The 24043-nt window shown below is 41.0% G+C and overlaps 2 protein-coding genes across 3 annotated transcripts in view; one reads left to right on the plus strand and one right to left on the minus strand.

The window, feature by feature from the left end:
* DAPK1 (death associated protein kinase 1) overlaps positions 1-16686 on the minus strand; it is an 83758-nt gene extending 67072 nt beyond the window's left edge. Inside the window, exons 1-2 of one of the 2 annotated variants that reach the window (XM_071424822.1) lie at positions 16542-16686; positions 16004-16150 (exon numbers count right to left, since the gene is read on the minus strand). In XM_071424822.1, the coding sequence (XP_071280923.1) occupies positions 16004-16065 (62 nt within the window). In that variant the 5' untranslated portion in view covers positions 16066-16150; positions 16542-16686. Of the gene's footprint in view, positions 1-16003; positions 16151-16226; positions 16245-16541 lie in introns of those variants that run through there. The other variant, XM_071424823.1, reaches the window with a different exon arrangement.
* LOC139588964 (transcriptional regulatory protein AlgP-like) overlaps positions 1-24043 on the plus strand; it is a 296504-nt gene that overhangs the window by 172471 nt on the left and 99990 nt on the right. The window lies entirely within an intron of this gene.

The raw sequence follows: 24043 nt of genomic DNA on the forward strand, positions 1-24043 counted from the left end.
TTTTTTTTAGAGATGGCCCTGATGAGCTAGACATAAAGTACCACCAGTGTTGAAAAGGCACCAAAAGGTTTGCAGCAAGGTGCAGCTAAGGAAGGCATTGCTGACATGAGGCAATCATGCTCCCTCTCTTCCTCCTACATTTGCTTGCTGCTGTGCTTAAAACCTTTTCAGAACATGGGGGTTAATAGCTGTCATTGCATCTCTTGTTCTACTTTGACTTATGACCTCTTATTAGTTACCTGCTTCCAAATCATGACAGCATTGCAAATTTACATTACGCCTGCACATAAGCCTTATAAAAAACAATGTGCAGAAACACAGGCACAGATTCAAGAGTTTGTCTTTCTGAAGTGCAGCATGAAGGATAGGGTTTTTCCAGAAGAAAAGGTGACATGGCAATAGTATTTTAGACTAAAAAGTAAGAGAAAGGAAAGATCTTGCAGCTACTAAATCCTCCACAGACAGCACCAGCACACAGCCCTCCCTGCAATCAATGTGGTCTTCTTCTTTCAAAGGAGCACATGACTTTAAAGAAGTTATGACCACAGGGTTATCAGACAATATATGGGTTTCTCTATGATCATACTCTGCTAAGCAATTAGGTCAAACCGTGCTCTTGAAAATTAGTTTAGTGCAACTGAAGGTCAAGGAATGAAAGCATGCACGGGAGATGAAGCAGAAAAGAAGTAGAAGGATTTAACTCTAAAGCACATACAAAGCCCTTGCCAGAAAGAGGAGTTGCAGTTGCTAGAACTTTGTAGTGTATGAAAGGAACATTCTTGGCACTGAAAACCTGGCATCTGTGTACAAATAGAAAAAAGTGTTCCAAGTCATAAGCTGTACGCAGAAACAAAAAGGAACTTCTTCACATCAATGTGCTCACCAGTACTGTCTTGTTCATTCTAAATTACACTTTTGTCAATGGCTTAGTTGTCAGGCAAATAAGTAGATTTTTGTTACTTTTAACCAGAACAAAGAGATATTACATGCTTTTACAGAGTTCTGTAATTCTTAGGAAAAAAACCACCAGATTATTTTGCATAAGCAGGAATTCTGATGTCAGATTCTTTTTCTTATATTCACATTTGGGTTTTGGAATGCAAATTTGAATGAGTAAAGTGCTCTGGGTCTATGTTGGCAGCAGATGTTCAGAAGAAAAGGCACACTGAAAAAGCTGGAAGCATTACTGAAGGTTTGATGATTCTGTTCTCCTGGAAACCCATGGATTACTGCAATACAAAACAGAGACACACTAACAGCTTTACACATGGCTGCAAGAAATTGACAGAATTATTCTTCTGAAAGTAGCCAAAAATTAAATTCTCTTTCCTGCTTCTTCTAGCACTTTGAACAAACAACATGTTGAATAGGTGGGTGAGAGGCAAACACTAGACAGGCAGAGACAAAACCTTCCCTCCTTCCTGTATGTATATAAACAATTCAGCTCTGTCTCCAGTTTCATATTGTCTATCCAGCACTCACTTTAACAGTCTGGGTAACACCGAACATGCATACTTGTCACTGTGCCAATAGACAAGACAAGAAATGCAAGTTATCAACATTGCCGAAACTTCCTACAAAAGACTGAGTAATGGTCAGACACTATTTTTATGCTGTCCAATCCAGTTACTGCCTAGTAGGAAGAGCAAGTACATTATTGAGGGAAAGGAGGGTTAAAAAAAAAAAAAAAGCAGCTGTTGGCTATTCCTTTGCAAGCAAAAGCATAATATCTAACGGCTGTAACTTCCACACTTCAGGTGCAGTAAAACTTTTCACTGCTCAGGAGATAAACATTTTTTCTTGGTTCCTTCCTGAGAATTAATTTTACCATAGGATTACATTTCACATTAGAGTTTCATGTAATATAGTGCAATGTGACATAAATGCAGAGGCATTATACAGACAGAGAAGCTGAGAGTTAGTATATACTACTAACAGTCTTCTCTGTGAGATGTTCAATTTTTTAAAAATTTTTCTTTTTAATATGAGACTAAGCAATACTGCAAAGCTCAAGAGCTCTTACCTTTCTCATATACAGACAAAAGCAGGGCTGCACTGCACTTTCACAGCAGCACTGTCTCTCCCACTTCCACAAAAAGAAATGTCATGTTAGATCGAGTGAATCTTGGTATTCTGTGGTTCTCTCCCAAGCGACACTTCTGAGTCACTAACCTTTGACACATGCATTGCTAAAAGAACTGACCTGTTCTAGAGGAATTTGGAACTGCTCATTTGCAGTTACAGTGGGAACAATAATAATTCACTGAATGTGGTGACGTGACAAATGGAAAATGAACACAACCAGTATGAGAGTGAACTCAGTCTAAACACAGGTAGGATTCTGGGTAAAACTTGAGGATGGTAAAAAGAACACAAAAGTGAAAATGTGAGATGCCCCTATGCCCTCAAATGCCTTAACAAAATATTTAAGTAATTATCAAACTACAGAATATGAAGACCTAGAATGTACTAGAGAAAATAACTTTTAACCAAAGTCTACTCATAGACAAAGGGGTTTAAAACACAGATGTAAAGTCCATGTCAAAATGTAATGGTATTTAGTGTACAAGCTGGAAGAATGTGTATGGCTGTAAAACTACCAAGGCAGCTGTATATCACCCATTTTCCATTAATGATGCCTGGGCTGGAGTTTGTAGAAACCTGTTTGGTCTGAATACATGTACATCTGCTAAAGTATTTTCAGAAATCATCTTACACTACGAAAAGTGGAGTACTCACACTTGTAAGCCGTTGAAGTAATAGCTACAGCTAAACCATACAGGAAAATGAAAAAAAAAAAAAAAAGAAAAAAAAGAAAAAAGAAAGAAAAAGAAAAAGAAATACTGCAAAGAAAGCCAGAGATTTTCAAGCAACTGCCATTCATAGTATTAAAAAGTACATGTACACATACAGCTACTTTAAGAATCAATGCCTAAGTATTGCCATATAAATACAGAACTTTATATACCTTGCAAGTACTTTAGTCTAAATGCTTTTACTGTTATATAATACTTCATTTCCCCCTTCTTTTGGGCTTTTCATGAAATTTGTAAACTAACTCAGCAATTAACCTTAAATTGTAAGTTAATCTAGCTAAATGTTTAAAGACATGTGACATAAGTCTGACTCGGAACTGATCATAAAAGCTCAGTTATCACTAGCTCAGAAAATCTTAAACCAGGAGACTGGTGTGAATATTAGAACATATGAGCAGAACAAACATTTGATTTTGGTGATGCTAAAGACTGCTCTTGCTGCTATTTCATAACTAGTGTTTTGAGTTATGTGCTTCTCTTTTCAGCAATGGGTTTTGAAGCATGCCTGAATCAGTGTTTGTCCTTCAACTTGGGAAAGAAAAGTCTAGTGATAATTCTTATCAGACCTCATTTGTGTGATCCACTCTTTCATCACAATGAACAGTCTTTCATCTTTTCAGAAATTCCCTATTTAGTGGTGTATCACCTACCATCCTTATGAGCAATAACACTGTGCCTATAAGCATCATTCCTATGGAGATTTTCACTCCAGAAGGTTTTTATGTTCAATGGCCACAAATAAAAACACAAATTCATCACCTTTACAGCACAGCTGTACCTGTTAAATACATTAAACAATGCTAATGTAAGAAAATTTTTTTTCAGTAGAATGGAAAAAACCCATTTAATACAGTCATAGAGTATGGATCAGTCAAACACTTGCTAGACAAATGATGAAATCTAATCACTAAGAGCAGAAGTGAGGATGGACTGCAAAGCCCCAAGCAGGTTATGACTCAGCTTTCTCTAGAAATTATACAAATTGAAGGTGGGAAAGGATGTAAAGTTTGGTTACTTTCTACTTCTACCAGGTATGAAGAATTACTAAAATACACAGGTGCATTACTAACCTTTTAGTATCAGAGCATAAGGAGAAACAACCTACTTACGTTCCACAGAAGATGGTGGAGTAATTTTTTTGTGTAGAAAAATTCTGGATTTTCTCCTCCAGTTATTAACCTGATGTTAGCTAAATATGTAAGAAACTCACTGAACTATAAACACATCACTTAAGCCAGTGATGTTTTCCATGACTTAAAGGCAGCTTTTCAAGATGACATGGCATTATAAACAAAGCAGTTTGTGTCACAAACACAATGCTCTCATGCTAAGTGCCTTAGTAACTCCCATATACATACATTATGGTTTTATGAGCTACTAACTAAAACCAAGTAATTGTCTGCTTCCCCAGATCTTCAGTTTTTATTCACAGATTCACAGCTATTCACGTCTGTAGATGAGCTTGGGCACTTCAGAATTTAGAACATTAAAAAAAAACCCAAAAAACTTTAAAGAAAAAATAATTCCAAGTTGTCCTCTCTGACTTCTGTGCAAAGGAGGGCTTGTCTGGCTACTCTATGGCTGCTGCCACAGGAAAACATACTCGGACTGTGCTGTCACCAGTCTCATTGTCCAGCGTTAATCACAGTCAGGTTTTGCTCCCCAGTTCAGAGCAGCTCTTCCACAAGGCCTTGGCTGGCCAGACCTGCACAGCTCTGAGGCACAGCATATCGGTGCAGGCTTTCAGCTTGCTGTAGTAGGCTGAGCCAGTACCTGTCACAAACAGAGGCTTCCCCATCCCACGGGCCCTGCATTCCTATGCTGTGCTGCTGGCTGGCACTGATCCTTGTCTGACATGCCCGTGCTGACCCAGTTCAGGCAGCTCAATCTGTAATCCCCTCCCGCTTCCAGGCTGCGCTCAGGATGGTGCCAGTGCTAGGGCAGGAGAATGCTGCTCAGTGAGGAACAGGAGGGTGAGGAACAGGACCGTCCCATCCTCTGACCCTGGCGCTAGGCTGGCTTAGCCACCCTGGGTGGGCTTGCAGGCAGGCAGAGCAGCACCGGCCAGGAGCTAACACACCCTTATGAGGAACGGTAATGTAAAGGTTTCTTTCTAGAGGAACAAAAGAGGTAGCAGAAGTAGACCAGCTTTGCAAGATAGAATCTGGAATAGTTTGTTCTTCAGCTAATGTTAGAACTGGCAGCAAAGCGAGGAAAAGCGATATCCTCCTTTCAGACAAGAATGTGAAGTAAATAGTATCAGAAGGCCCTTTCAAATAAAAAACCATGAGAAAAGATGAGATATAAGGAACGGAGCCATTCCCTGACGTGCTTTCCTTCACCAGGGAATCAATGGCAATTCTACACAGATGGTCCCGCTCATGGAGATAAGAAAATATTGCCAGACAGATAATATACCAAAAAATCAACACTCCCATACCAAAATGTTTGAAGTCTGTGTTTGCAAGGAATAAAAACCACAGCAAAACAAAAACACATACTCAAACCCAAAGCAAACAAAACTAAATCCCTAAAAGAAAGAGAAAGCTGAAGAAGAGAATTTGAAGTACCTATCTCTAGGATTACAACTGCATTACCTTATTTAAAGGTAACAGGAGCCAAGTGTCCTAACAAAAGAGTCCAAGTCAGCAAGAAGAGAGGTATTGAAAGATAAAATCTTTTACCATTCAAGACTTTCATATATTTTTTTTGCCTTTTACAATAATAAACTCCCAGTCTTGTTGACAGAGTTATTCAATGTTGAGTTCTTGGCCTCAAAGTTGTAGGATCCAAGTAAGATCCACAGTAGTATTATTTTCCTTGGTGGACAAAAGCCATGTTATGGTTTGACACTGGCCAAACACCAGGCACCCACAAAAGTCACCCTCCCCTGTCACAGCTGGGCAGAGGAGAGAAAAAAATTAACCAAGGCTTCATGAGTTGACAAGAACCATGAGAAAACCCTCCAAGGGAAAAAACAGGCTCAACTTAGAGGTACAAAGTGAATTTATTACCAAAAAAATCAGAGGAGGATAATGACAAGTAAAATAAGCCCTTAAAACACTTCTTCTTCCCCCAGCCAACCCCTCCTTCCCACCCAGCCAACCCCTCCCAGCGCAGGGAGACAGGATGTGGGGGCTTTGGTCAGTTGGGTCACCACCCAAGGTTTTCTTCCACTGCTCTGGGAAAAGGGTTCTTCCCCTGTGAGACATGGGCTTCCTCCCACAGGAGACAGTTCTCCATAAACTACTCCAGCATGGGTCCACTCTCATAAGCAGCAGTCCTGCCAAAATTGCAGGAACTGAGCCCCTCCCATGGGCACACAGTTCTCCCAAAACTGCTGTGCTATGGGTCTCTCCCCATGGGGTGCAGCCCTCCAAGGACAGGCTGCTCCAGCCTGGAAGCAGGGCCCTCCCTGTCCATGAGGTCTCCCACTGGATCACAGCCTCCTCCAGGCATCCACCCACTTCAGCCTGAACATCACCCCCACGGGCTGTGGGTGGATCTGTGCATCCCCCACGGGCTGTTGGTGGATCTGTGCATCCCCATGGATCCCCATGGGCTGCAGGGGCACAGCTGCTTCACCATGGTCTGCACCAGGGACTGCAGAGGAATCTCTGCTCCGGTGCCTGGAGCACCTCCTGCTGTCCTTCTCCACTGACCTTGGTGTCTCCATGTTGTTTCTCTCATGTGTTCTCACCTCCTCCTCTGGCTAGAGAAAAAAACCCCGAACCTGTGCCCCACTTTGGTCTCATTTTCTTCTTAAATATGTCATCACAGATCTTTAATTTGCTCAGTTTTGGCCAGCAGCATGTTCATCTTCAGAGCCATCAGGGATGGGCTCTGCTGGACATAGTGGGAAACTTCTAGAAGCTTCTCACAGCAGCCACCTCTGTGGCTCCTCCACGACCAAAAACCAGGCTGAGCAAAACCAACAAAAGGGGGAAAACCCCACACCTTGTCACCCACTAAACCTGACAGAATGATTTAACAGGGCAGAATAACTTAATTGTAAACGATGTCAGAATAAAACATTTTCAGTTAGTACAGAATTTAGCTGCACTTAATTATACCTTTTTGCCTAGCTATTATATAGCTAGGCAAAGTAAGCACAGTGCCAAATTAACAGCCACCACAAAGGATAGACTTGATTTGAAGCTTTATGCATTAGTTTTCTTAGTCTCCTTTAGAAATACAGGATTACAAAATACCATATCAGCAGTGAAGTTCAATTCTCTTCTCTAAAAACTTCAGCAAACAGAAAGGAGAGAAGAGATGAGTCCCCACACCACTTCTCCATAAGCACAAGACAGTTAAAAGTCACCAGTTTCCAAAAAATGAAAAGCCTTTCTCTGTCCCATAAGTGCTTACAGCTTCAGAGCACTAGTCCAACAGACTGTGGTCTGGGGAAAATGTCCCTCTGCTATCAGTTCCCATGGCATAGGAGCAGGCACTCTAAGTGCATACTTCTACAGGCACACCTGGCCAGTATCTCAAAGCTAAAACAACCACTGACTCTTGAGAGAAGACTGAGGAAATGTACAAGAGTCCAGAAGCCAATTTACATACCAGGCAGAAAGCAGGACACCAAGTGTAAACTTAGAAGCATACCATTAATAGCTCACAAATAAATACATAGTGGAAATAAAATATTTCCAGTACATTGGTTCAGTTACGGGCTCTTAGCCTCCTGTTTAGGCAAGAAGTGCACAGACAAATGCTAAAAAGTAATTTTTATCCTTTCCAAAACCTCACTCCTTGGTATAATTCAGAAAAAAAAAAAATCTCAAACTGTAATTTCAATCAGTATGTAAACAGTTATAATTCACACAATGAAATCTCCAGCTTTGGATAAAGCTTACAGATCCCCATAAGCTCATGACCACCCAGTTGTTCTTTCTGTTAAACACATACAAGACCATCTGAGCTTCATAACAAACAGAGACTTGCACCGGCAGGCAGATGGCACTGGGGGAGGTTTGGTCTAGAAGAGTGGCACACCACTCTAGTGGAGTGGCACACCAGGTCCACTCTCACGAGCAGCCACGGAAAGCCACGCAGCCGTGCTTCCTCCTCAGCACCACTGCCTCTGGAAGCAGAAATGGATTGGCACATCAGCTTGCACAAACAGGAAGGAATAAGGGGAAGGAAATTAAACTTCTGATACCAAGAGAGTAAGGCTGCAGGCCACCATGTGTATTACTCACTGTAGTGTCTTACAGCACTGCTGTAAACCATGTAAGTTGTTCTGGGACTGAGGGAAAAGTACCTATTACAAGATATTCCCTCCAACATCAACGTGTGCCACAACCAAAAAAACCCACAAAACCCCAGCACGCTAACAACACCACACTCTTAATAAAACAGGACAACAACCTCAAGGACTATAATATGCCTGGAAACTTTGAAAGACACTGTTTAAACTGATCCAAAATATCATCAATGACTGTATCCTTATCAGCCTTCTCCTTTTCCAGTATCATGTAATTCTTTCTTTTAATTTTACAAGCTCTATCTTTATACAATTCCCTGTTCATACTGGTTCATTTCAACAGGTCCCATAAGGTCATTTTCCTTGAGGCAGGAAGCCTTTCAATTCCAGCCTGCAGAACCATCTGTAAAAATTGCAAATGTAAATATAGTTTCTAAAGTTTGTTTCACCAACTATTTTAATTTTTGCAGCGTATTAATAATATCATACCACTCCAAGCATAGTGAAACAAGGCTAAATGTACTGAAGTCTTAAATCTTCTTTCTCAAGCAGCTTCATCTCACAGCTTCACCACCTTAGCTTAGCATCTCTTATTCACTTTAGAAGAGGACAGCAGCCATCTCTTTCAAATGGAGGGACAAGAACTGCAAGTAACATGTGAAGAAGGACATACCAAGGTTTACAAGGATATGGAGAGATTCCTGCCCATACAATTTGTCTCTGTCATTAGTCTGTTCCATTACTGTACCAAAACCAACAGAAATTTCACCCAACAACTGACCAAAATGTGCAGGCTCCACTCTTCCTGTATCACCTCCTAGACAAGATCTCAGAGTTTAGCAACCTCACCTGTATTAGACTCCTTGGCACTGGCCTTTGTACCCAGTTCTGCAAAATTTCACATCATGCCAAAATTGACTGCATAAGGTAGACAAGCAACTAAACAGTAAAGGCTTGAAGATCTTTAGGCTTCATTGGCACTTTTCTCAGCTTCACCCATCTCAGCCACTTACTCATCATAGTTAAGTATGACCTATTATACTGCATGGCAAGTCAATGAATGCTGTTCAGGCTTAGTGGATATCCCTCCTTTGTGTCACTATCTTCATGCAAAGGGGACAAAACAGAGTTTGAGAAACAGTTTCATTTGAGACAGAGCTCCTTCAAAGCCACTACCATCCAGGACACAAGGTGCTGAGCCACTGCTTTAACTGGCATCATTTCTTCAGAATATAAAATTGTATCAACAAGTTGCACAGGTTTTCTAACCAAGCCAGTTAAAAACAAAAAGACAACTGGACATTAAGCCAGGGTCTCATGAGAAACACACAATCTCCTCCAAAAACTGGTCCAGATTTGAATACTTCTGACTAACCGCAACAACCATTTGTGAAGATTACTTCAATTGCTATTGCACCTCCCATAGTTCTCCTAATTTCCAGCTTATACTTCCTTGCTGTCAGTTTATGCTCTTCTGTCTTTGTGGTAAAGTGACTCTTTATCTCTGTCCCTCCGGCATATTTAACTCAAAGTAGATTTATGGAGGCCATCACAACTCCATGCAGGCTGAGATTTCACAGTTCTTTCAGCTGATCTGAGAGTGTACACCTGCCATAAATTATATATAAGGTAGGTATTTTTCCCCTTTGACAGCAGCACTAAAACAAAACCAAAAACAAACAAACCAAAAAACCCAAAAAAAAAACCAACCCTGAAACAAAACAGCCTACAGAGAAACACAGCAGAGGAAAGAGATACTGATCCTTTCAACCATCAATACTGCATGCAGCCTGAGCTTTGAACAAAGCTCTCATGAAACAGCGGTGTCAGCCTCCCCTTCCTAGGCTTAAGGGGCCAACTTCTGTTCAGTACACATAATTCCAGCAGAGCAAATGACATACTCAACATCTGTAAAGAGAGAAAATGGGGAGCAAAAAAACCAAACACCTTAAAATCCCCACAACACAGAAGGACTAATCTGGAAAGCTAGAAGGACAGATTGGAGTTTCAGCACACCCCTACCACGCCTGCTCTGGTACTGGTTATGCCTCACTGAGCCTGGCTAGAAGAAAAATCAGACAAGTATTTTTATCTCCTTCCTGATGAGTTTAGATTTACAAAGATTTGTGCATTTAAACTGAAAGCACAGAATAATCAGCAAGCTCAAGTTTTTATTACACTTTATTTTAAAGGAAATACAAAGCAGACATTATTCTTCCCAAGAGAAAGAAATAAAGTAAGCAGGACAAGTTATACCCAAAAAAGCATCAGCACTTCTTGTGCTTTTCATGAAGCAAACCTCTCAGCACATTTTATATGGCAGCAATTGTCATCAGTGGCATTGTATGGTGACAGCTCTTGCAGCCTGCACAATCAGCAGCTTGCAGGTTATTGTGCATTTCCGAAAAGGAAACATTTTGAGGCATGTCTGGGAGGCAAAGTGACTTGAGATGCATAATTTTTGTGACTATGTTTTCCAGTTAAGAAACTTTCCTTTTCAGTATCCATGCAACCATCAAAGCCAGGACTTAAAGACAAGCATGGAACAACCAACTTCTCCTCCAAGAGCTGACTGATAAAACATGGCCATGGCTCGAAAACAGCACAAAAAGGGTTACTTGATGTAATTTGAATAACACAATGTTCAATTCCTCAAAAAAAAAAAACCAATAGGGCACACAAAGACACCAATCAACCAAGTTTCCTGGTCAGGGACTTTGTCATCAACATTTTGAGTTCCTTCTTAGGTCCTTTTCCCTGAAAAGCTGCGATAGTCCACTCAATTTAATTAATTATCATGTACTACTAAAATGTGAATAAAGTAGTTGTAAAACCAGTGAATTATACACTTGCAGTATTTATCACCATGCATGTACAAAAAACAGGAAATGGGAGGACTGCAGGGGTTTGTACCTTCTGCTTCTGCAGTTTAACCATTTTACTGCTGCATGAAAAGGAAGGTTAACACATGCCTTATAATGGAGCAATGTTACTTTCTTTCTTATATCAAGAAAACAAGGAAACAGAAACTGGAAATTTCAATGTATCACAGTTAAAAAGTTTGTAGCTCACATGCACTAGTTTTAGCCTTACGAAACCATCTTTCACACTTCTCCTTCCCCTCCCCCATATGACTTTCTGATACATAGGAAAAAATGTTACACTATAAGATTATTAAAGATGGCTGTCATGGGTTTTAAATGTGACAGTTTTGAAAGGAAGTATCCCCTTTGTGATATTCATGATGTCTTTCACATCCTATAAATCTCACAACAGAGCCTGGCAATTTTAATACATGGGCTAGTTAGCAAGATTAACTTAGATTGTCAAGCCTGAAAAGTGCCACGAAGGTTAAAATCTAGTTGCCATTCCGGTTCGTTTGTTTGGGGGTTTTTTCAGTGCTTTTACTTTCCTCCCAATACAGAAGTGCAGTGTAGTTGCAGTGTTTGGATAGATGACAGGCAGCCTCTGCAGTTGTAAAAAGCAGTGCTACCAAAACCCAATATCTGAATAATCAAAACCACATACATTCATGCCCATATATATATGTATTTGTATATTCAGCCTACGTACTCCCTGTTTACAGTGGAAATTATTTTCCTGGAAAAATAAAAAAACAATCCTTTTTCACTCAACTCTGAAAGGTAGAGGAACATCTAACAGAATGTAAATACATATTTGCACAGCTCTCTGTTCTCTCTTATCAACATCTTCAGCGTGTTAGCCTAGGCATTTTTCTCTCATGACTGATAAAGCCATTAGGCACATTAGGTAGCAGGGTTAGGTTGCTACTTTTTACTCTTAGCATCTCTGACTAGTGAGTTACCAAGCAGAGTCAGAGCAGTCTCCAAAGCTGGCAAGATTCAGTGTTGCCTTCCTCTGACAAGTCACAAGTGTTTCCCTAGTGACTCCAACAGGTCCAAACAAGCCTGACATTCAAAACTGTTAGATACCTCTTCCTGCTTTCTGAATCAACAAGAATCTAAAAATTGTGAACCACAGTGCAATGCAAATACCATTCTTCAATTCCAAAACTTTACCCTAACACTCTGCATCTCTTTTAGAAAGCACATGAAAGCTTGAAGGAAAATAAAACAACCAAAAATACCAAACGTGGGTGTTGGGGGTGAAGGAAGAAGGAGCTGTCTATGTGATCAGGAACTCACACAGACAAACACAGTATGTATTTATAACACAGCTTTGGACAGCTCTCCCTAAAATCATTTAAACAACACCACATTTCTCACTATACTGTATGAATTCTCAAGCAAGGCCAGTCATGGTAAAAAACATACCTTGAAAGGTTCAGTGTACTTTGAAGGTCTTTACTTGTTTGCTCACCATAGTGAGGTTTTTAATACTGCTGAACTTGAATTCCTGACTTCTGGGAAGACTAAAGTAAAAGCACTGCAGCAAGGTATTTAAAATGCACAGTCACACCACCTGCAACTGCAGGCAGAATTAAAATGACAAAACTGCGTTTAGTGAATTCGTTGCTCTTCCGTGATAATGTTTACCACCCCTTGAAACTTCATGGTTAGATGATTACTTAACATGTCTGCAGGTAGCCTGCACATGAACAAGTAACACGTGTCATTTCATAATTGTAAGAAAGATGGAAAACAAAAAAAAAAGTGTATGCAACACACCATACGCTAATCAAGAGCAATCTTCTTATATGTTCCAAAGATAGCATTAGATCCATAAGTCTCCCAAGACTGCATTGGTACAAAAGCTTAAGATAAACCAACCTTAACAGCCATGAACTTGTCAGGAGAAATCAGATATGGGCAAGAAAAATAAATAAGGTTGATTCTACCAGTATTCACAATTGCAAATTTCTTCTTTCTTATTCTCTCCAGGCATAAGTGAAAACTAACTAAAGACTAGAAGAAAACTCAGACTTTTTTTGTAACAGGACTATGACTGTTTATTGCCTTTTCTGCAAAAGCACAGTATAATACCACAAAACTAGAGAACACAATTTTTTTTTAGCCAAGGCACACCATCATCCCTTCTTATTTCCAATAATGCTAGGTCTTATGCTAAGCAATACTTAAACCTCTTTTATTAGTTTCTATCAAAAATTTAATTTACACAGGCCATTTGCTTTCTTCAAGACACCTTTCTTATTTAAATGATTTTTATTCTAGTTACTGTCAGAAGTATTATAATGTAACAAAGACAATTTACAAGGGAAAACAATGTAGATTATTAAAATTAAAATTCACTGAGCTCTCTGAAAAGGCAGGTTGGCCTAGGAACTTAGGGATCTTTTCATTGAAATACAAGTCTGTCAATAAAAACTCACCTGTTAATTTAGTCACCTTTTTTGCTTCATGCCTGCAGCTAAGTAAGAGGAAATAAAAGCATTCTTCCAAGAGAAGGGGGAAAATCAGTTGATTTTGCAAAATGGGACCTTTCATCACTGCTTAGTTGAAGTATTAATTCACAATTTGGGTTCCCAAATGAATACAAGAAATTTTAAAGTTAAAGGTGTTTTTAATATTCACTGTTTTTTGAGTTTTGAGCCTCAGGATAACTACATTTATATGCAAACCTAACAGTCAGAAACCTGCTAAGGGGTAAATGAGGAATGGAAAGTGACAGATTTACAAAAAAGTAGTTTGTGCAACCCTAGAAATTTAAGTTCAAAAAGAAGTTAAACACCACTGGAATAAACCATACAACAATATCCTGAGGTTTGTTTACTCTCATGGTTTTATGACAATTCACTCTGGAATAATCCCGATTTCTTAAAATGATACTGAAGTGAAAGCTTTGGCCCTTTTAAATAGCTATATTCCATTTTTAAAGTAAAACCCTGCCAAACATTTCACAATGTTTTACCATCCAGTGGTATTTTCTCACATATGTAGATAAAATTGATGAGATTCTTAGATTACTTTACTCTTTTTCAAGTGAAAACTAGAGTAGATTTTAACATTCTTTAAAATTCATAAAATATTATAGGCTTAGAATGCATGCCAAGCTTCTATAGCATTAGGATGGATAAAACCCCCAGTGTTGTAATAACCTGTTGGTAAATGATAAAATAAATATACCATTTTTAAAATGAATGCTATTACCTAACACTCTGCCAGTTTGAAACCCTCCATTTGTTCTGGTTTTTTTTGGTTGTTCTTTTACTACCTAATGTTTTCAGTGTTTGCACTTCTCATACTGTAAAAACGAAATGCCTGCTCTCCACTGCTGTGCTCTGGAGCTTGTGACTTGTGACTTCCAAAGAACATTTATTTGAAAAAAAACCTGCATGTATTTAAACACTTCTTATGTAATTGGCCTAAGGGCAATTGTTCTATTTCATAAATATGCATCAGAGACCAAACACTGCACTGATACTTCCTCTTTAAAAAAAATACAGGAGAAATTACATAAACCTTAGCATCTTCTAAATTTGAATATTGACATTGTCTTCTCCCTGAAGAATCTTAAAAACCCCACAATGTATGTGCGTCTTTATTGTCTTCCATGAAGTCAATAATTTATCAGTATCTGTAAGCACAACAATTGTTTTATTTTTAAGAATCCAGAAACCTAAACCTGAGTTTTGGAATACTGTGTATCCTTGTCAAAAAAAAAAAACCCTGGAAATGAAATAGAGCAATCTTAGGAGCCAAAATAATTGTTTAGATCACAAAATCCAAACTTATGCCTTAGCATGAAAATTCATCTTCCTATGAGGTTATCCAGCAAGTTAAGATTACTTCACAGTCTAACACAGTCCTAGAATGTTACTCTAGATGTATGAAAATGTCAACCCAAAATACTATGTGGAAATAAAAGTACGTGTTTATTGTCAAAGTCACATCAACAAACTTGCATAAAAATAGGATGAAGCTTACTAGAAATACAGTGCAATTAACTTTCTTATAATGTGGGGGGGGGGGGCTTCTTGGTTGGTTAGTTGTTGTTTGGGTGGGGTTTCAGGGTTTTTTTTTTTTGTTGTTCGTTGGTTGGCTTTTTTTTGTTGCTGTTTGGGGGTTTTGTTTTAGTTTATTCTTATTTTTATTTATTTTTAAGAAATCATGAAATATTTCTAAGTTCCTGCCTATTCAAGTAACTTGTTCACAACATTAGCTATGACTGGACGCTTCACTGGAAAGGTACACAGAGGCAGATATGGGGGCATCTGCTCCACGTATACTGAATGCCCTGTGCTAACTGAACACTGACCCTCTGCTCTGAAATCACCAGGATGAACACTAGAAAAGGATTCTGCCATACTGGTTTGCTAGAATGCCATTGGATTCCTCCTTAAAGAAGGGGGAAAGAACATAAAAAAGGCTCTCATGTAACACAATTCAGTGTTTTAAACTGTCTTAAAACATGGAAAGCACTGAAAAAACAAGGCATGACTAATATTGTGGGCTCGGAGGGGCTCACAATTACACAATTCAAGAACCAAGGTTCAAGTAGGCAGCTCTGCATCGGCAGCGCTCTGCTCACATCCCTTAATATGACTTCCAGCTCCAGCAGCGATGCCCAGACAGTCATCTTCACCACAGATACAGATGGAATACAGAGCTTCTCTCACTCCTTTAATCGAGTTCTCAAAGCAAAATCCAACACGCCATACAAACGTAGTCCTTCACACTATGAACAATGCAAACTTCCCTCCTTCAAGCCCAGCCCGTTTCCAGTTCCCCGCCCGGCGAACAGCAGCCAGCCTCGCACAGCCACAGCTGCGCCGCCGACAGCAGGTTCGCCCCTGCTAGCCCACTACAGCACCCGGGAGGGTGTCGGGCTGAGCAGGTACCGCCTAGGAACTGTCCCTGTCCAAAAATCTCATCAGACCCGTGTTAAAAAGGCAAAGGCGCGGTAACTTCAAATCCAAATCCCTTTCTCTCTTTGGGCACCTCAGACACGGTGGAAAGGCAACGCGGGTGTGAGCCTGCCCTCGCCCCTTGCCCCGCCGCGCTCAGAGGACACGGCTCCATCCGCCCGCACCCACCTGCCAAGGTCCTCGCCCGTCTCGTAGTGCTCCTCCAGGTTCTCCTGCCGGAACACCGTCATGGTCGCCGCCCGCCGCCGGCTTCAGCCCCTGCTCGGCGCCCTCATCACCAGCGCCCCGGAGCCGCCCCGCGTTCGGCTGCGCGCCCTGCGGACGAGCGCAGAGGTGAACGCCCCTGCCCGCGGTCCCTCCCGGCGCCGGGGGCTCTCCCCGTCCTCCTCACCCGCGAGGGAAGCGGCACCCGCGGGCCGAAGAGCGCCTCCCCTGTCCCTGCCCGAGCGCCGGGAGAAGAAAGCGGCGCTCCGCGCCCCCGCCCCTTCCCCGGCAGCGGCAGCCGCCCAGCCGCCGCGGCGGCCACCGGAGCCCGGCCGGCCGGCCGCCCGCCGCATTCCTCAGTGGCTCCGTTGTCCTGTCAACCGGGACGTGCCGCCGGGCCTGCGGCAGGGGCCCGCCCCCGGACACCTCCGCAATCTGACCCCGGGCGAGCCGCCGGGCTGGGGCGAACGGCACCGGTTGTCCCGCGGCGCCTCCCGCTTACCCGCTCGCCCTCCCGCCGCTCCGCGCCCTGGGAAGCGGCGACAGCGCCGCGGCCGCTCCCGGCGGGCGCGCAGGCACTCGCGGTGTGGCCGCACGGCCAATGAGGAGCGGCCCGCCCGCCGCGCCGCCCTCCGCCCCTCGCCGCGGCCTCCCGCCCTAGCTCCGCCGCCGCCTCCCGTCGCCTCGGCCAGGTGCGCCCACCCCGCCCCGCCCCTCTCGGCACGGCCCGGCACGGCACGGCCCGGCACGGCACGGCACGGCACGGCCCGGCACGGCCAGCCCGCGGCGGCGGGACCCGCCCAGCGCGGCTCTGCGGGCGGCTCCCGGCACGGCCATTGTGTGCGCGCCGCCGGCCGCGCCCTCCCGCAGCCCGCGCCGCCGCCCGCCCCGCGCCCCGGGCAGGGTGAGCCCCGAGAGACCGGCAGCTGCTGCCCTCCGCCCGGCCGCTGCTGGCTCCCTGCTCTACCAAAGAAGAGGTCCCCACCCCAGCGCCCGCCCCGTCCGGAGCCCCCGGGCCGCGCCAGCAGCGGCGAGCTCAGGAGGGTGGCTGTAATCTGTCTGGCACACGTGCCCACGCCGGATGGTCCCGGCCCGCACGGAGAAGGGAGCCTCAGCCACTGGCAGCGCTCTCGGGCACCTCACAAAGCAAATGCTTACGTGCTGTTTGCAGGTATTCTCTCACCAGGACAAAGTAATCACCATTTTCCAAAATACAAGATACAGTCTACTCCCTCTATAGGGTGTTGCACCTTATATTTGGTGTTTTCATGTCATCTTATGTGCTTCTGTCACTTCTCTGGCTCAGATTTCCCAGCACTTCACATTTTCTGCAGTATATTGGTCCCATGCCAAGTTGAGTACTGATTACATTCTGGACACAAGTGCTTTTTCTGTTTTCCTCCATCCATTTTCTTCAGCCTTTGAAAAGTACATGACGTCACATAACTGAGCAACTTTAAAGTTCCATCTGAACTTCGGAGTTGTTCAGAGAGAGAATTGCTCATCAAAGGTAAAAGGAAGTTCAATGCACTCATATGATTTCACTCCTGCTTGATTTAGCTCTTGAAAGAGCCTAACCTTCAGATACAGGTCAACAAGTACAGAATCCCTGATATTTTCTATATGAGTTACAGCATGACCTTGTGGAAGTGTCAGAAATGTTTTTCACCTCCACTGAAGTTATCTGTAAATTGAAGGGAGGGTATTTGGTTGGATTGCTGGATGTGAAGTTACACAACAAAGAGTTTAGATCAAGAACTATGCACCCTTCTATCATTTACAGCCAAAGATGCAGGAGTATGGATGCTCTGCCTTTTCTTCAGCCCATCTTCTACATATTTAACAGGTTTTCAAAGTCATGACTCGCACAGTTTACGCTGTCAGATTTTCAACACACCTCCAGGCTTTTAACTAACACAGGATGCAGGTTCAAAAGTTCATTTTGGTTTGGAGATTGTTCCTTTGTTGAAAATAAGGACAACCAGTGTAGCCAGTCCATGGAATTTCCAACACTCCAACCTTGCTTGATTCTTCAGGGTTTTTTAACTTCTTTACTTCAGGATGTTTAACTTCTTTACTTCAGGATGTTTTATGGGGGCCCTGAGCTCATAGAAGAGTAATATTTCTTGTACCTTGTATGTATTTTGCATTGCAAGCAGTGCTCAAACATGCAATTCAGTACTAGTCCTTATGTACCAACCCTGCTTCAACTAAAGGAAATGGAATTTTGCTATTGATACAAGTGAAGCATGTGCACATTGGAATCAATACACAATAACTGAGATAATTACCAAGATGCAAAGGAACAACAGAAAAATTAATTGCTTAAATGTTTCTCTTTCCCCTTTCATTAAATAACTCTATTAGAAGATGGAAATCTTGCAACTGACACCTGTCCATCTAGGTCTGGGATGCCTGAATTCTGTTGTCCAGGCCCCTCAGTGACCACAGGGCTGTGTTTGAATCTCTTGTGGCAGCAGCAACAGCACAGGTCACCACGTTGTATGCATGAGGAGGAGTCATGCTTCATGTGACTGAAGTCAGCCACAACGCCATATCCCTGCCATGGCATACACAGATACAAAAGAAGAGGTTTGCCAACAGAAGCACTGTTCCTGTTTCTTCAGAGGAGTACTCACCTGGTTTTGTTTGATGCAGTCATCTTTTAAAGGGCTTGCCAGTTCCTGGTGGGACTCATCTGGCAGTCTGGGAACAGTTAGTCCTGGTGAGAACCCAGTCCCATTGCTGTGCCTTCAAAATGCTCATCGACATTTATGAGAATTATTGGATTGTACATGCAGTAAATGGAATAAATAATTCTAAATTGCTGTCAAATATAATACAGCAACTGTGATTTTGGTTTATGCTTACAGGTTTAATAGCATATTGGATGAAGTCCAGCCCTAATAAACTTGGTGGCAGAATCTCCATGATTTCATAGTTCCATGATTTCAAGCCAGTGTGATTTTTTCACTTACTGTAATATAACAAAAATAATAAAGTAAGATTAACTCCTTACTAACACCATTGTAAATCAGGAGTGATAGTGGTTATTTCAGTGTGAAAGAGGCTCAGGAGCAAGATTAGTAACAACAAATGTGTTTTCAAAGGAGTGATTTGTGCCTCTCAGATAACTACGTGAAGTGTCTCATACGTTTTGTTGTGTTGAAAAGCAAGTGTCCTGTTTCTCAGTAAATATTACAAAGAATCAAACTTGCAAATACGTGTATCGCCCAGCAGCGTTAAGTGAAAAGAAAGCTACATTGTTTCTGCAAGTCAAGTGACGTGTAGCACCCTTTAGCCACTTGGCTCCTGAACCTACCCGGCCTTTCCTACACAAAGTTAACAGACAAGGAGGCATATTAAGTGTATTGTTTCAGGATAAGTCTTTTCAATATCACTGTCAAATTATTTTCTGGCATCCAGGTAACATATCTCTCCTAACAATGTAAGATCCCAATTATGGCAAAGAACATAAATTACTTAGGCTGGATATTACTTCTTCTGTGTATAGTTTTCTTTTTGAGATCCGCATTTGTTTTCAGCATGACTACGAAGCAATTTCCTGGGTTATGTGTGATAGCCTCTGCTGATTTATAGGTTTTCCATCCCTATTTTAATTTCTTACAAAGCAGTCTAGTTACTGGTCTCAAAAATTGAGCTTCTCTATCCATCATAAACATCAGGGATGATAGCACAATTGAAAGGTGACAACCGGTGTCACAGAGCCACTTAGTTTTAGTAAACCCAAAGCACTTCTCCTAGAAAAGTTGCTCCGGGTGTGCCAGTGCATTTTGTGATTAGGTCTTGCATCACTCAGAAAGTAGACAGAAAACACTGATTCAAAAAGGCCTAAAGCTGCTGACAAGGTAGGACCTCTAGCCTCATAAGGCAGTACTTTTAGGGCAGTAACTAGACTCAGCTAAGTGGTGCAGAGTAAGTTTTTCTAGGTGGGAAAATAATTCCTTAGCCTTTCAATCAGTAAAAAAACTACTATGTTGTTTAAAATTGCAAAAATTCATTTAATTGCTGTCTTTTGGAAGACATGTAGAAATAAAGTTCATAGAAAATTATCAGCATCACTGTTCTGGAAGTATTCAGACTGATTAGTGCCTTTTTTATTCTCTAGGTCAGTTCCTCAGGAAAAAAAAAAAAGGAAAAAAAAGTTTTTTCATCTCCCAAGAGACTTACAGCTAACCCAGCACCTGTAAACTCATGTGTTTATTCATCAAGGACCTGTACCATGTACATACCACAACACGTGCTCTTCTCTACTGAAAAATACAAGCTGTTGATGAAAATAGGAAGAATTACATCTGTGGTGGAGAGATCATTTTCCCTGAAGCTGAACTGTGATCTGTGATGAAAACTTTTGACAAATGACCCAAGAATTATCACTAATCAAAATCAGGGCTAAATAGCAATTACATTCCTTTGAATTATAATAATTCTCACTTGTAGGTTTGGTCTCTGTGTTTCTTTATACAAAATAATCTGCAAATGCTTGATTTGAATTTTTTGTCAGAACTGTTTCTTTCTGAAAAGAATGTTTACTCCAAATCAAAACATTTTGACTAAATCCTTTGTTTTTTTGACTTTTTAATTCTGAGCTCAAACAGTTGGTTTCCTACAAAAACAAAATAAAATAAATATGTAACTACATTTTTCATAAATTTTCTTGAGTCGGGCCAAAGGATATTCTAAATCTATACTTGAAAGTAGAAGTCAACACGGGTAATTCCCATGCTACCTCAAGAAATTTACAGGGACCATGAGGGACTTGTTTGTACTCTATATTGCACTATAAACCTTGAACTTGACTGTCATTTCAGTATTGTGATATGCATGTTTAATAATAAATTTTATAACATTTGCTGTGATAAAACCATGAGCTTTGCATCAGTTTTATGCAATAGGCATTAGATTTCCTGCCACTCAGTTTTGAAATATAAAAGTTCATCAGACCTACCAGTAATGTATGATACAACAAAAACTTATTTGCACTGATCAGTAAGTTTCATGAAGTAATGGATGACAGGATGAGAGAGATTTCCTGTTCTGTATTTATGTCTATTTATTCTCTTTTCTTTTTTAAGGGAATCTCTACAGTTCCAATCAGTATAGAAACAAAGAAATCAAGGTATACATATGTACAAAAGAAAAAAAAACATTTAATAAGAGAACTTAAATTTATACAATTACTTTCATTCAGTGCTCCTCAAATACTTTGCAAACGTTGGTTCCCTTAATTATCCTCTCCTACACCTCTGTAACAGTTAGGTGTAAAGTAATTTTACGTGTAGATTCTGAACAGGTACTCCATGCATTCACCATACACGAGAACCAGCTTTAGAGAAACCCATGTGAAGGGTAGAAGAGATTGGTGGGATAGTGCCTGTGGCAGTTTATTTTGGTGCTCTAACTCACCAAACTTCCCACTCCCCTTTCCTGCTGATGTCAGGTGTTTGAAGGTAAATGTGCCTGGTGACATGTGGCCTTGGCTCGTTGCCTGCCAAAGCCACCTGTGGGTTCAAATTCCTTTGACACAGTAAAGTAATGTGGCGGTCATAACCTTATCCTTAGAAATAAATGCTGAGTAGTGTTTAATGTATAATTTTACAGATAAGGCATGGGAAATGCAGGCTGGATATAGAGTTTAATCCCCAAACCATGGATGTATATTTAGCTGCTGAAAATATTTTTTCTTTTTTAGCAAAGCATGACTAAACTGTACATGAAGAATGTCTGTAGGCTCTGCATGATGTGCACAGTATAAGACTTGAAATAAGTGATGATGATTGAAAAAAGATGTTATCCTAACACTTAACTCCTTATTCCAATTAGAGTCTAAGACTGTCTCTGTCAGATACCATGAGACAAGACACCTACACAGTAGTGTTTCCTTCAAGGATGCACTGTGAAAATCTGGATTTAAAGCCATTAATGCTTTTAAATGCTGCCCTGGATTTTTCCTGTCTCAGCAAATCTGGCTTGACAGATATACTACTGTGGAGTCCATAAAAAATACCTTGTTACTACAGCAAGTGTTACTATCTCTTTGGTTTTGAAAGCACATTTACCACAGGAATCTCAAATCTGTATACACTCATCAAAACCTCAGTCTTCACACTGGTGCTTGCATGTGCCTGTCACAATTTTTGTTGGAGAAAAGCTGATAATGCAAGACTAGTGTTAAACCAGAACAGATTTAGCAGGTGATATTTAAAGGTAGAAATGTGGGAGACTTCTTTTGTGGGACTAGTACATGATCCAGGTTGCTCAAAGTACTGGGGAATCAAGGGCAGCAGTTTGAAAATCATGAACTGGAAGAACGCATCAGCTGCCCAGCACCCTGACAAGCTATAGGTGTTGTGTTAAAGGAGTAGCACTCTCCAGCTATTTGTGAAATGCCTATGTGTGAAATCATTGACATATGAAAAAAAAAAAAAGCTCTCTTGCAGCCTTTGCTCTGTGTATTTGGGCATTTCTGAAAACAAATCAACCCTAAGCATGAATCTACAACAAACAGAATTTGTATAGAATTGTCTTCTAGATGTTAGGGAGCTAAAGTAATCATCTGTGGCATGTTTCATGCCCATACATTCCATCTGCCTATCTTGCTTACATGTACAGCAGACAATGAAATAATTATGCTTAATTTCTGAAGAGAGAAATTGGAATTTTGTGTTCAGTTTCCTTTGTGTGAGGTTCCTTTGCCAGGTATTGCCCACAACACAATCTGATTGTGCTGAGTGCTTCTCTGTGCATGTGTATGTCATACAGAGAACTAGACAGAAGCACAACTAAACTTCTGCAAACTGGGGATTCATCAAGCAAGAGGAAAAAAAAACCACAAGAGGCTTCTGTTATGTAAATTACACATAATCTTGGAGAGCTGATTAAGAGATGCTGTATATTGTTCAAATACTCTAATCAAGTCACTTGTAAGTTTCCTGTGGTATAAAAAAAAGTCCATCCTGATGAAATTCTGAGTTTCAGAGCTTGATCTTTAAGTTTGCCTGGTATAAGTGGTACTGGTTGTGATGCTCCGCCATTGCCTGCTGAAGTTTGTTTCCCCAGACTCTCCCCCTCCACTTTATTTTACCTAGTTGCATTGTTAGTTCAAGGTAACACAACCTTGATATGTCCAACCTTGCTGTGGATGGTTACAAAAGCCTGATGAGGATCAGAGAGCCAGACAGTTTACCTCATAGCAACTCTTTGCTGCTGTAGCTGGGAGTAAAAATGGTGGAGGAAGGACTCTGGGACAAAATAATAATTTCAAAATTAAATAATAATAATAATTTCAAAATTAATAATAATAATAATAATAATAATAATAATAATAATAATAATAATAATTATTATTATTATTATTATTAATAAAATAATAATTTCAAAATTAACACAGGGTGTATGTGTAATGTTGAGGACCAGTATTGAACTCTTCCCATGATGTGTGGTTCAGAGTGTATTAAAAGGAGTGTTAAAACCATTTTTCTCAGCTGAATGAATCCTTTCCAGAATGCCTTCAAATAATTTTGTACTTCATCCCTTAAATTGATTTATTATTGTATCACAAATAAAGCTGAACAAATGACTTAATGAGTTCAGGTACTACAATGGATGGGTTACTGTTGTATATTTTAGTGATTATCTTCTTTCTGTACAATTTTCAAAGGAAAAGCAGCAGTCATATACATACATACTCAACTGTCCCAGTAGGATTTTACATCCTGAGTCCCTGAAGGATTTTCCTTCTCCACATACCCTAGAGGCTTCTCAGTTACAAACAGAACAGGTGTGAAAAGTGAGGGTACTTCTGTATTGCAAAAACCAATATATATTTTATTATTTATTAGTCATTGTCACAGCTTCCTATTAGTATGGAAACTTCTTACAGGAATCTGAACCTGAGATTCAGGCAAAGCAGATCTGGAGGTCTAGATGTTAGGCATAGCAGTATCAGCTGTTAATCTGGTGGAGTAAACCACTGCTTACATT

The sequence above is a fragment of the Agelaius tricolor genome, unplaced genomic scaffold, assembly GCF_023055355.1.
Source record: "Agelaius tricolor isolate 1412-34295 unplaced genomic scaffold, bAgeTri1.0.p SCAF_4, whole genome shotgun sequence".
NCBI lineage: Eukaryota > Metazoa > Chordata > Aves > Passeriformes > Icteridae > Agelaius > Agelaius tricolor.